The following is a 14,906-nucleotide window of genomic DNA, read 5'->3' on the forward strand; positions in this document are numbered from 1 at the left end:
CGTGAGTTAAGTCGCACTTAGGACTATGCGACGGTGATTCAAAGCCGGGAGTGACTCCTTCGAAGGCTGCAATTTCGGAGCTATTTTTGAACGGGACGAAGCGCGAGTAGTGAAAGACGGTTTCCGGTCCTAACCGCGACCTAACACGCACTACTGTGAACCGGCACGTGCTGTTGTTCGTACTTAACGCTGAACTGTACTGTTGGGAATTTATGACGCCGCATAGACGCCAAAGAGTAGACCAATGGACCACGCTTCAGGACCATCTGTTCTCGAAATTAAGACGTTAGCTTGCGATTGCGTCGAGACTGGGTGGCGGGGGTACACGGATTGAATCTTCGGGGCAGTCGAGGTGCGGCCACTTTTTCACTCTCGTTTCGACGAATGCTTGGAGGCAGAGAAGGGTCGAGGAACTACGAGTTTCGAGTCTTTTGAGACTCCTTCGCGAACGAGATTTCCAGATTATAACCCTTTGTCAAATGTAGCTGTATATTATAAGTAAATCTGGGCTTGATACACGTGCCTGCAGCTATCCGTTCTAAAGAGTTAATGTCGCAGGGATCTCCTGGTCCACCTTCCTATGTATACGGTAGAAAAAAAATTACACAATTGGGTATCATCAGCCGTTTAGGTCGTGTGTCACGTGGGATAATCCGCAAAAAACAGCTCGACCCCTCGGGAAATGTAGTTTTAAAGTTGAACTAAACGCAAACTTTATGTCTAAACTCTTTTAAATTATACCAGTACTTCGATTGGGTCAGTATCAAATTATGAAACCTTCTAATTATAATTACTCTAGATTGTATCTCAGAAAGTTTTCTTACAAGAAGCAATATGCGCAAAAACCAGTAATTCACAGAACACCAAAGCGGTGAATTTGTAACTTTATTGGTTAACTGTTTGAAAAGATCATACGGAACTACTGTCGGTTCTGATACAGAACAAAGAATCCTTTCATCTCCGAGATAAAATGCAGGTAAAATGTTTTTTGGCACAGAGCTCCTCTTAGACGAAGGGTGTTCTTCGGTTGACCTGAACCCCGTAGAGGATGCTTTGCAAAAAATGAATGTTGAAAAAAAACAAGGTACAGTAAGTTCTACTAGTTCAGGTGAGAATCTTTGCACGCGGAGAGAATCACGAGAAAAACCTTTGTTCCAGGTCTTCCCGAACGAGGTGACGCGGGTTTTGCAGTAGAGCGGAATCCGAACTTGAGAGGAACAGAAAGGACGCAACGGTCCACGCCAAGCCACAAAGGGCTCTTTAGGGAAGCAAGACAAATATGATACGGCACTTCTGAGAGGTGTAAGCCTTGGACTGTAGTGAAGAAGGGGAAAAAATTTGACGAAAAAATAGCTATCCAAGCCGTATCCTCGCAAAAACGCCAAGCAACCAGGGTATACTTCGATTTAGTATTTTTTGAGTTTTTCAATATTTTGCTATACAGGATTAGAACGTCGAGCTAAGGTGGCGGTCTACATCAAGATATCGAATTACTTATCCAGGTGAAGTGAGCACAGATGTTTTGAAGCAGCTTTCAAAAGCTGGACCATTTCAACGAGCCTTTCTAGCTTCCAGTTTTGATTTGAACTTCGACAAAAGAAAAAAAAAAAAATGGGTGAGCAAAACTGATAATAATCCTTACAATTGGATTATCACTTTAAATATAAAGTGTGATTCAACCATACAACCTAGTTCCGAATTCTATTTTCTTTTCTTCTTCCATCATTCTATCACCGACGAAAGATTTAGCTGACTTTGGCACCAGCCAACACGTAAAATACCTGATAATAAGGTCTGCGGTCGTGCCTTGCAGGGATTTGGTTTGGGAATCCCATTGCCTATTGCAAATGAAAATATGACCCGCAGTGCGATGAGCGAAGGTATGGTAGGTAAATTAGTCGGTCATTACAAGTCGTTATCTGATATTTGCGAGGAAAATTTTTTCGATAACTTTTTCTCAAATTTTTTCGATGATTTTTTCGATCGGTCAACGCGTGGCCCGGGTATTTAGACAGCAGAGGCTTGTGACCGCCGGCACGAAACCAATACCACCGACATCGGGACATTAGGATAGACACCAGAAGGGTCGACAGTGGCTAGAAAAGTTTATGGCGAGTATAAACAACCCAAAGGCTCTGCCCAAACCCTCGCGGATACCTTTTTAACCCCAAAAACCATAAAAATTAAAACCTTCGCAAGACTGGACGGCGCGTCGCTATTGTATTCGGCGTTTTTTTTGATAGGGAAAAAAATCAAACCTCAACAATAAAGGTAAAAATATATAAATCCTTGCCGTACCTCGTCGCTCAGAGGAGGCAAAAAAAAAAAAAACGAAAAGGCGCAAAAAAGAGTGTCCTTACTTGTCCGCGGATGTAGGAAAAGAAAGAAATTTTTTTTTCTGCCACGCGAAATCTATATGGCTTTTTCGACCCCAGAAAAACCATATCAATCGTATTTTTCGAGGTACAGGATTACGCTTGTAAACTACCGGTAACCATATATCATTCAGAAATATTCCCACCCCCGAAACTGCGACGACGTCGAGGCGCTTATGTATAATACACTTTGTAAAAAAAAAAACGCAAAAATCTCCAGATCTTTCCCCATATAAGCCACGTTCTACCCGAAAATCGGAGCACATCCTGTTCGTATAATGTCCCTACCATCCGGGGCACAATGGGGCAGGTTTTTCCCATTATACTTTTAGGATCGCATTACCATCAGATGTTATCGAGCTTTCAACAGTTTCGAGATCTTATCGTACACGTGAATGGGGCCTGCCACGGGCAGTATGTAATTTCGGGCGTATGTCGCCTGTAATGGGAGATATTACCTAATTTTCGAGTGGCGAGCCTCGCTAAGCTTCGACGTTCCGGTCCAGCGGAATAAAAATAATCCACGGCCGTCCCTCTCCTCGAAATACCAAATAACGTGCAAAACACGAACGCCTACATCCGGTTTTACTAGCGTACTTTTATACCGGGTCTCAAACTCGACAGATGGACTAAAAGCACTCGTCAATTCATTTCCTCATTCATGATTGTCAGTGGAAAGTGATTTCTGAGCTGAAGATCTTCCATAATGTTGTATAGAAAGATGTCGGGATTTAGGTGTAAGTTTTCTCTACCAAAGTGATACCAATTACCAATTCTGTTCGATTCACCGCAGGAAACACGCCGTGAGCGATTTGCTCACGCGATTTACCGACGCGTTAATCTCGTCGCTTTACACAAACGTGACAGAAGCTACGGGTACAAAGCAAGACAAACTGTACATGCGCGATAGTTACGCGCCAGGACAGAAGCGGAGTGTATTCGACTAATTGCTACATCAGATTGAGGTTCGGATCATTATCGACACTTTGGGACCGGCCTTTTATTTTTTTTCCTAATCAATCTTTGACATTTTCAGGGCGTGAATCGAATGCGCATCCATTGTTCAGAGGTGAGAAAAAAGAGAACGACCAAGACTAACAATAAAAGGTATCGGTCATTTTTCGCCCCCTGTTAAAGATTACTTGAACCATGTGCGAGATTTTCGCCTTCAGAATCACCGGCTGTAAAGAGTGAAAGTGAACGGAGGGTAGCTCGATCGTTCCGATCCAGGGTGAAACGTTTCCGTTGGGGGTAAGTTGTTACTGCAGTTGATAAGATAGAAATCACGTCGTTCTACCACCGAATGTTCGGGTTCGATACAGTAAATTCCATACTTACCGTTGATTGGCTAGAGTACCTCTAGCAAGTAACTTACCGCTCGGTCGGTAAAAACAAAGGCGTGGGACTGCATTTTCGTTCGCGGTACGGTTGAGTCGAAAGACTTTGAGGCAGTATTGTACGTGCTTGAGTGCAATCCGTCGTTTTCGGGACCAAGGATTGCCAGGCCGTGATGTATCGATTCGTTCGAAAACGTTTATTCATCATCCAAGTTGACACTAATTAACGACGCATAAACTCGAAGTTTACTTTATCAATTTATCAATGGTACTGGAAAACGAGCTACCAAGAACTACCGCACGCTGTGGTCAGATTATAGTATCCGTTTAGTCCCTAAATAGGAGCATGTATATATTACGCCGTAAGCGTAAATTACGCGAAACGTTTAAATCAGGCGCAGGTCTCAAATGGAACGTATAAAAGTTTTGATAATATTAAAGCCAAAGGTTGTGTACAGGTGACCTAGACCCAATTGAACTTGAAAAATTCAAAAATTTAAAAGCTGCGCAGTTACGTAGTGAATTAATAAGACCTACATATTCTATCTCTCAGTCACTTTGTAACTCGTTCTTTGTATTTTTATATTAGTCGTTCTAACAAGAGTATACTAATTGCATCGTATTAGTAAGGTTAAGACCGAAGACCGCAGTAACGTGATAGAGAATTTCTGTCTGCGAGGGAAACACGGAAAAATAAATTAGAGGGTTGATTATTCGTGGGAAGTTCCAAACTAATTCATTGAAAATAATTGTGTGCATCTAACGAATGTAACGTAACGGCTTTTATCCATACAGCGTATATTACATTCCAACTTTGTAAAATACCACCGGACATCAAACATGATTAGCGTTCACATTCTCTAGCTTGCCACTATTATTGGCACAGAGTTGATTTTGAAAATATTAAAGCCCGACAGGCAGTACTTGATTCTGATGAATTATACCTAATATTTTACAAACGGTACATAGTATATAATTTCACAGTGCACGAAAAACACGCTGGACAAAGGGCAGAGAATCGAGGAATGGGAAAGCAAGCGACGGCTTATATACATTCGTAGATTGTAATCCTGTTGATGTACCTCGAAAAGCTGGACCTTCTCACTCCGAGCTTACCATCCCTCGCTTTGGTAAGCGGCACAGGGAGGCAGTAGCGGTAACAAACATTCGCTGGAAACTAAATCCGATCCCACATCGTCATCGTTCCCAAACCAAGACGTAGGTACGAATTGAATAACACATTTTCATCTCGATGAAGAAGCATGTGCATGCCGAGGACCATCGATCACAGGTATTTCAAGTGATGATACAAATTTGACAAGAATTTTATCCGTAGCGTTGTGCGTTAATTACAAATAATTCGAACTGTTTTTGAAGCTTGAAGCTTTACGAAATACGTGAAATAAAAAAAGTTGAACACCAGATGAGGAAATATTTTACGACACGCGGTGAAAGGAGCCCATCCCTGTAGGTATCTCTCGAGTCACAGCGAAGGCTGGGGTGGACGGCAGAGCGGGGTAGTTGCACAAAGGGTTTATTAAGCTTATTAACAGGCAGTATATACGCGTCACGGGTATCCGAGTCTGTGTGCGTCGCGGCATGTTGTACATGTAGACATGTTACTTAAATTTCGGAACATTGCCCATCCCATACCGACTTACCGCCGTCGAGGTACGGCGAGGCAGGATCACCTGAGTATAAGGTATCCCGAATATAGCTGGGGGAAATTTGGCGAGAGTCCTAAAGTGGAGCAACCTACCAGATAATCAGACGGAGCCAACCGACCACTCCGCAGGATCTTAGACCCTTGTGGAGGACGTTCCGCGGGATTGTAAGGACCTACTGGTACACGCCCAGCCGTGGTGCGAAATTAGATTAGAATTTCGAATTATTAGATAAACTAGACGAAAATTACCGCCTGACAGGGAAATGCGTTGGTCGTTTCAAAGCGTGCAGCTGGATCCGGTGTCGTTTAGTAACGCATGTGACTTTCTTATCTCATCCGTGTGAGGTAAAAAAAAAAAATAAACCTTTTCCCTTGAATACAAATTAATCGCGTGTGTCATGTTTCAGAGTAAATTAATTTCTGAGGATTGGTATAATGTAAGTATAACGCGGATCTCAGACTTTTTCCAGCGTTACGTATATGTTAATTATTAATAATTGTTTTTTAAACAATGAAAATTATATTCCATCGCAGTTTCGTTGGAAATACTTGATTACGAAACAGTAAAAGCTGAAAGTTTGAAATTGAAGAAACGTGTTTATAATTCGATTACGAAACAGCAGTTTCATCTTATTATTCTAACACAAATCCACGATTTACAACTGAAATCAACGTTTCAGATTCCGTGAACACCGTAAAAATATTACAGTATACGACCACATTCGAGTATTTGGCAATTAATTCCGTTGTCCAGGAAGCCTTCAGTAACTATGTATAATTGCAAAAGAAAACATGAAATTTGAGACAAAAAGTGCAACAGGTATTACATCGTATTCAGGTAAGGTCCTCGACCCTTATTGCAATAATTCCCGCATATATCCTGCACGTCGGGCGAGAGGCTCTCGTATCCGTGAATCCCGATTATCAAATTGAGCGGGTAAGAACAAAAACGTTGCGGCCTGATCCGCGAAGGGTCAGTAACTGAAAATCTGGCTGCAGCTTCACGGACGCGCGCAGGAGACGCTCGGCCTAGTGTTTAAGTATAAGCAAGGGTCAAAAGGTTAAAGGGCCCGCGTAAGGGTTGAGATTTGAGCTTAGTCCGGCGAGGGTGGCCGTCTAATCGGGGTCTAGTCCTGATTTAGGAAGGGATTTTAATTACAAGGGTCAGCGCAAAGTGTGGCTCGCGCTCACAGACGCGTGGATCGGTCTGGCCGGCGTATATGTCCCTTATTTATGGCTCATTAGTCGAGCCTTACTCAGACGGTGGATTTGCCCGGCGCCCGAAGGAAGCGCGAGCCCCGCGAGACCGTTCTTAGCGACGGAATGGACATCACCGACCAATTATCTCGCGACGAGCTCGCTTCTACCGCGTATTAGACTGACCCCTGACCACCACCGAATCTGCGAAACTTCGGCCCAATCCTAATCCTCGGCCGAAACGAATCTCGAAGATATCGACGCTGCCGGCAATTAACTCGACGGCCGGATACGCGCTGATTGCGAGATTCGAATCGACCCAGGAGTTGACGATAAAAATTTTCATCGAGCTATTCATGCTACACCGCATTTTTTATACGTTAGATAAGAATTTTCGTAAAGGAAACGTCGTGTACCCGGAAAAAACGGTAAAAAAAAAAGTCTTAGCAATTCATTACGATGTCGTTCAAGCTTTTTACTTGTCACTCAAACTGATTGCGAGTCACGCACGGAAGCTGCAACATCTTACATGTGAGACTCGAAACTTCGTAATTGTGCAGTTAAAGAATCGGAACGGAGATGCAAAATCGTAGGAGTATTGCAACGAGTTGTACAATCGTGCTGAGATAATTGTTTCTTATTTTCTTTAAACATTGTTACTTTATACGAGATCCTTGTCAGATTTCTCGAGATATTTATTGCTTAAAGTATGCGAACTCGGGAAAATTTACGGAAAACTTGCCTCGGAATTTTTTATACAATCGCTGCTATACCTTATATAGTACACCTACATTTCCTCGTGCAAGAAATTCATGCAGTGCATGAGTTCAACGACTGAAAAGTCGGATCGAATACTCGCGAAGTCGTGTTAGGCCATGCAGGGGCCCTTGGGCGCACAGAGTTTGGGGCCCTTTTATAAAATCAACACAAGAAACGAACGAATTGAATTATAACATCGGTATGTATTTTTATTCGATAACTTTATTGGTTGTTGTGCTTAGCTTTGTACAAATCAAATATAATTGGAGTTGATGACGATGGTTTCTTGCGGGATTTCTTCCGGGAAAATTGTATCTCAGATTTTTGTAAACATTAGTAACGAAAATAAAAATTCATATTCATAGGTGACTTATTACAACAATCGAGAAATTGGTACAATATTTTTTTGTAAATTTTATAAATAACAATAATCATCTATAAAACGGATTAATCGAAACTTTTCGAGTATGCAGAGATAGGATATTATCTTACAGATTCAAGCCCAGTTCGACGCTGTGATATTTGAGAATATGCGATTGAGTTTTGAAAATGACCAATAAAGGTCTCGCTAGTATCTTGAATGAATTTAATCCTAAAATTCACTGCCATCAAGTTCCGGCTATAATCAGTTTCCACAAGCGTCGGATGAAGTAATTACCACCGGAAGTATAAGCGGAGTAAAAACCCAGCAAGATATCCGCACCTTCCTGGAAATACCACGGAATGAAAGATATCGCAATAAAACGGTCTGAGGTTATACGTTCTATAATTTTCCTTATATGCACCGTATTTCAACGATTCTAGAATCGATATCGTCTATCCGGAAACATTTCCGGAGGCGAGGGACCGGAAGTTTTCATAATTACTCGTTACGATAATATCCATGCATATCACAGCAGGACACGTCGTCTTTTCTCCGCAGACCGCGTAACATCGACCGATGCAACCGAAACCAAAGCTGTTTACCGGTATACGACAGTTTCGAAAAGTCCGTGGCAACCCTAACATCAACAAAAACTCCGTGGCCCTATCGATAGAAAATGACTGATGGCTTCTCAAGCGAGATTACGGGCCGAAGGTATCAGCTGCGGCGAGTCGGGGGGCGGCCGAGAAGTCCTTACACGGGATTTCGGTGCGCGGCTTATCGAAGTCGCAACGAAACAATCTCCGGAGCTGGTCGTGCCATTCCATCGTCCATCGACCATTATTCATTCATTCGCACGATCCGCGGCACAGAAGCGCGCGACTTCGACGACGCCTGCGATTATATGTGGCCGGACTAAAAGCCGCGAGGTTTCCCTGCGCCCGTGCACTCCGTCTCAACCACAGTGCAATAAACGGTAGCAACCTCAGAGCAGACCTCAAAATGCGGGGCGTTATAGCAGGCGTCGTTGGTCAAGTCGAGTACCTCGACGGCGGTACGCCTCGATCGACCGAAACGGCACTCGACAAGCTTCCTTACCGCAGCTGGAGACCGGCGCGGCAGCGGCACCCTGCCGCGGATGCGAGTCCTCCTCGACGCCCGACCCAAACCTCAAAAACGTTGCACCTCCGACTCTGCAGGCCAAACCTCAGAACGCGACCGAGATCCCCGATCCCCGATTCCTCCCCCTCAGTCAAACGTCCCGACCTCGGGGAATTCTTTCCGCCTACCTCGTGTTCTATACTTAACACGTTACACCTACTTGCGTGCATCTTCGCGACCCGATCGCGGAAGCTTCGGGTCACCTCAATTCTTAACCGGCTTCCCTCGGGGCTCGGTTTACTCCCAGGAAAAGAGCAGCTAACCCTGCAGCCCGACGATTCGATGTTACACGGAAGGCATGTATCGCTTACCGGGAAAACTGGACGTCAGCACCTGATCGAGTAGACTTGAAATTCTGATTTCTCACTCGACGGTTATAAATTAATTATTATGTATTATAAATTTGTTGGACAGATGTTGCATGTAGCACGACTTTAATATTCGGTATTTGTTTTTCCATCGCAGGTGAGTCAGTCCTACGTTGGATGGCTGACGACGAAGATGCACGGTGCAGGTACAACGACTTCAACGAACGAAACGTGTACCTTGAATCAGCAGCATGGTCGCCGGAGGCTGCGGAACACTTGGAATCTGCAACGGAAGAAAGTCCCACCTAGGTACCCGTAATCAATTCGAAAGAAACTTACAGTACAGCAAAATACGTGCAGAGGTAATTTCATTCTTGTTGATCTCGATGACACGTTGTACCTGTATACGTAAGACCGAAGTAACGTTAGAATTTCACTGTCAAATGTTCCGACAATGAGGGAGACGGTGGCTCGAGGATTGAATTTGATACCCGTTGGAATCAGATCACGTCATACACCTTGGTTCTCGATCGAATATATACGATACGAAAAGAAACCCAGCTGATCGCACCGTCAAGGTTTGTACCTTGTTACAGACCTGTCCGCGATACTCGAGGGTACCGACGACTTTGCTATCCAACGTACCGAATCTACGCCGGTATATTCCTCTACCCGTTTCGCCACTACTCGTGCTCATGCTGCATGCGCCTTTCGAGGCAACGTTTATATCTTATCGTTTGCTAATTGCACGCCCAGCGGAAGGCGCCGCTAATTCTGTTTCCTTGGGCGAGTACTTATTTGCGGAAAAGGAGAAGCTCCGACGGGGAGCTTTTCATGCCTCGCTCGACCAGGGTAGCTCACTCACCAGCTTCGAACGGACTCCCGAAGCTTGCGGGGTAAGGCTGTTACCCGTTTAAGCGGAAGAACAGGCGCGCGGTCGACGACGCAAAAGGCTTGCCGACGTAAGTCGGCCCGCAACAGCGAAACCCAGCGGCTCTGCGCGCCGGCCGCGTCTTTCAAGCGTCGTCGAAGTAGGTAGCGGTGAGTTTTTTTCACAAGACTAAAGGAGGCGAGCGCTGAAATTGTCGGGGGTGGGGCGAGGCGGTCATCAGCGTCGAGAGCCCTCCCCCGACGGAGGCCCCGCCTCCGGTAAGCAGGAGTCTCTGACGTCATCGGACACTTGTTACGCGTTGCCCTGAGCTTGCGGAGCGAGAGGACCTTTCGCTCTCACTCTCTCTCTCTCCCTCTCTCCCTCCCTCCCTCTCCCCCTTCCCCTCTCCGTCTCGCTCTTTCATCGCCGCGCTATCGCTCTATTCTCGGTTGTTTCTCTGTCTTAGATCGTGCCGCCGAATTCTGAGAGTCCTTCGCCCACGAGGAAGTACGTTTACACACCTAAAGCACGACGTTCTCTGATTGTGAGTGCAATGAAGGTTTAAACTTTTTTTTGTTCCCATCCCCTATTATCTTTGACACGTTTTGTTGTTACGCTTTGTTGTTTTTCCTTTCTTCCAGCTAGGCTCTCTGCGTAGTCTTCGGTGCAAGCTCGCCTACAATTATAACCTCTGGTTTTTCTCCGTTCGACTGAACGAAGATAGGAACGATTCGAGATATCGCGCGCCGTACGAGGAATCAACAGCGATTGTCACCGTGGGAACGACTGTGATAACGGATGGAATTTTTTTTAACTGTTACAAAGACCTACCGATGCCGCTTCGAGGGCTGCGGGGTAAAATGATCAGCTACCGGTTCTGGCTGGATGGAGCTTTTACTCCAGCCATTTCGTCATACGCCTCATCCGTTCGTGACTGCACCTTCCGCTTGGATCATCGACGTGTGATTGGTAGTTGTTAACTCGTAGGTACAGCTGGAGAGGGGTAGATCAACTACAAGCGGTAGTCGCTGAATTACTTACAATTAGTCTGACCATTGCGATCGGTCTCTTACAGATTCCGATTGAGCGTAACCACAATTTGAGTAGCGAGCTATGCACATGGCTCTGTAATCGCGATGCTTGTAACCAACCAATCGATGAGCCGAATGTTTCGATTGCTTTACACGATTCTCTCGCGACTCGTACGGCGGTATTATTATCGATAATTTATCCCCTGGAGCAACGTTGAATCAACCGCCAAATCGATCCCATTCACAGGTACGAGAAATCCTGGCAAACCGAATTGTGACGTATAAGATAATATCGTAACGACGATGAACATCTCGTACGTACATGCAAGGCATAAATGCAAATACTTGTCTTACATGCGTACTCTCAACGAAATATCGATGCAGTCGTATTTGAGATTGAAAAAATCCGCCAAACCTTCGTTAGTCAACAGAACCAACGTCGAACCGAAACCGAAGATTCGACGGTACGAAAATAATTCGCCCAGGCCTACATACCTAAATTGAAAGCGTGAAATGACAGATCAACGTGCGTATGGTGGTGTACAATTCGTGGCAACGGAAGCGGAGGAAGTAAGGAAAGGAAACGAATGAAGGGAAAGGTGTGGTGAGGCGAGCAGAGGAAAGGACGGAAGAAGGAAGAAGCGGTAAAAAAATGGCCAATCATCCCCAAGGACTCGGCGGCGGTGAGTGAGAGGCATAAGAGGCACTCCGGGAATTTCGATCGTGGAACGAGCCAACCAACGGGCCGCGCGCCGGGCGTTACACGAGTGTCGGCAAAGTATCAACGCCTGGGTAGGTAGAGGGAGAGGCTGTGCAGAGGGCAGGGGCCGGGGGTTGGGGGAGGGACCGACCGACCCGGGGCACGAGACGAGATCGCGACACAACGTCGCGCACCGCCGACCGCGACTGACTCGACCGCCGGTCTTAACGCAGTCCAGCCGCCTGCGAACGGCAGCCACGCGTGTCAACCGCGTTTGACGTTTCGCCGCCCGGGAGTCGGGATTCGGATCTCGGACGCAGTGGTCGTCTTCACGGGGAACGGATTCGCGAATTTCTGTAAACGAGTGACGAGTGTTGGGTTCGGAGCTTGTTGCTGATTTCTTCGCCGTGATAGTCGCGAGATATTACCTGCATGTCGTATTCAATTGTAACATGCAGGATAATAAGTATAATATGCGGAATAATTTTCAACGTATTTCATTGTCTGTTGGGAATGTTACATGCTGATAATTTCGTTCTTTAATCGGACAGCGACGTCTGTGGAGAACCGTTGTTTTCACTGATGACGGTTTTTTTTTTTTTTTTTATGTATTTTGTTTAGTTTGGAGCGAACGATTGCTTTTTTATGCGCCGCAACACCTTCTCGCTCGTATATAAATGCTGATTATTCGAATATCAAGAGGTGATAATATGGTAACTTCAAGGGCATTTATACACGCCAACGTTTCAACTTGATAAAGTAATATTTGAATTGAAATACACGTGCGGCTCCCCTATATGGGTGTATTTTAATTACTAGGCGTAAATTATACTTGTACGTTGTATACGCTTTATCACAGTTTAACTTCAAGACTGCAAGAAAATTGTTCGTACAACTCAACTGTGGAACACCGTGAAACAGTGATTGTTTTACAATCAGGGTTTATCTAACTTTCTATCGAACCGTTGATTTCTTATCGTCGCGATATCCGAGTGTTGCGAGTTTTAAATATCCCGGAAAGTATGCAACAGTTGCGATCAATCGTTGGAAGCCTAATCGGTCCAAAGCCTTGACCGGGAGTTGAAACTTTAAACTTTCTACAAAAATAATACACGCTGCAAAGTATCTCATCGTAAGTGCGGTAAATTTCAGCAACAACTCTTATAATGCGTGTAAAAAATTTAAACGACTTTTCTGAATTACACGTAAAGGATAAATAACGATAAATAACACGTCAATCAACGATCGTTTGTAACAAGTATAATAAAAAACACATTCCGTCGGGAGAGTGCAAAAGGCAACAGACGGTGTCGATTAGGGAAACGTGCAGGTACGTACCTGCGTAGTAAAAAGAAGAAAACTCCCCTTCGGACCTCCGAGTAAAAAGTCACCGAAACTGGTGATTCCGCGGTGCAGTGCAAGTGGGATGCATCTCCCGGTGGGATCCGTAAGCTGCGGGGAGAATTTCACTGGGACACGAGAGGGTGGCGGTGGTGCTGGGAGTGTCGGGTCGGGAGGAGACGGTGAATTAACGGGATCTTCGCTGTCGCCCCTCCAAGGGGGCGGCTTAGGGTACCAAGGAGGCGGCGGCGGCGGCGAGATGAGCGAAACCGCAGCCGTTGGTGAACTCTGGTGGACGGAGAGGCTCGTCGACGAGGCGCAGGCCAAACACCCCGGGGAACTCGTCAGGACGGGTGAGGAATCCTCAAATTTCTTACATCAATTTACGCTTGGAACGAACTTGGAACGAGGTCCGGTTCGCGAATTATGCAATCTTCCCACCGCGTTCAGCCGATGCGAATCATCGTTTCCGACTGTTGTAAGGTGGCTTTCGGGCCCCGTTAATTGCTGCAATTAGCGATTGGACATCGCGGATCAATTCATCGAATCACTGTAACCGTTTAATTCTCCGCACTCACCTGCAACTGTTTCATCATTTAATTCGAGTCGTTCAGACCTGCGAGATTTCATCGAAAAGATTCGTCAGTTGGGAAAGTTTGGGAGCCTCGGAGGAGGATGCGTGGATGAGTAAACAAAATTCGCGTCTTTACGTTATAGCCCAGGTTTTGCAATACCTTTCGACGATTGCGCACATCCTGTTAAAAATCCTTCCGCTCGCTCTCTGCAGGCACTTCGAAACGTAGCGTTGCGTGGCTGGATCATCGATCGTGAATCACGTATCACACCGGCTCGATCGTAACGTAACCGGGGTCACTTTCTTACCCGCGGTAGCTTAGCGCCGGCTAATAACTCTTACCAGTCGTAAACGGGTTCTCGAAGTTGGGGAGCCAAGCCCTGGTATGAAATTCGCGAGCACTTTCCGCGACTTGTTGGGAATGAGCCCCGATCATTCGTTTATTCTTCTCCTCCCGGCTTCCAGGGTCACCTTTCTTCCTCTGCAGTCAGCTACCGACGCATTGGAGGTCGAACAAGGCGCTACCGGGTGGATTCGAGGTGGTTGCACTCGGCGAGGTTAGCGACGGCACCCTCGTCACAGTCCGCGCTGGTAACGAAGAAAAATGCTGCGCCGAGATCAGGAATTCGACGGCCCTCATGAAGAACCAGATCGCCAAATTCAACGATCTGAGGTTCGTCGGCAGAAGTGGAAGAGGTGAGAATTCGCACGTCACATGTTATGGCTAGTTTGGAAGGGATAAATAATTTTTGATTTATATATACCGGACCTTATGTACGTACGCATATGGTACGTATACATGTAATTTTCACGAAACATATCGCAGCTGTGGTTCTGCGGGTGAAACTGGCGAAAAATCTATACCTATGATCCATGAATATGTATTTGGACGAATAATAATCGTGATAGTAGTGGTAATAATAACGGTGAAAGATCCGCATGGAGACTGACGTGCAAATGTATTTCCATCAGAAATATTATTGTTCCTCAAAAAAAAAAAAAAAAAAGACAGAGATGGAAAAAAAGAGTTGCTAAAAAATGAATCGTGCCTATGTATACATATGCGTATGTATGTATGCAACGCTTTACGACACAGACCCATTTTCAATTATCCGATGTCACTGTTCATCAAACAACTTCATGCACACCCTCGGGAGAAGGATCAAAATTCAAACTCTTCGATAATTCGTACAAATTTAAATGACGAAATCGTGGGTATGAT

The 14,906-nt window shown here is 45.4% G+C and overlaps 1 protein-coding gene across 3 annotated transcripts in view; it reads left to right on the plus strand.

The window, feature by feature from the left end:
• The first annotated feature begins 11,968 nt into the window (after positions 1–11,968).
• Positions 11,969–14,906, plus strand: part of LOC124220104 (protein lozenge) — a 40,945-nt gene continuing 38,007 nt past the window's right edge. For all 3 annotated transcript variants that reach the window (XM_046628573.2, XM_069137031.1, XM_069137032.1), the window contains exons 1-2: positions 11,969–13,463; positions 14,150–14,380. In XM_046628573.2, coding sequence (XP_046484529.1) covers positions 13,196–13,463; positions 14,150–14,380 — 499 coding nt within the window. In that variant the 5' untranslated portion in view covers positions 11,969–13,195. The remainder of the gene's footprint in view (positions 13,464–14,149; positions 14,381–14,906) is intronic.

This window comes from Neodiprion pinetum, chromosome 1 (genome assembly GCF_021155775.2).
Source record: "Neodiprion pinetum isolate iyNeoPine1 chromosome 1, iyNeoPine1.2, whole genome shotgun sequence".
Classification (NCBI taxonomy): Eukaryota; Metazoa; Arthropoda; class Insecta; order Hymenoptera; family Diprionidae; genus Neodiprion; species Neodiprion pinetum.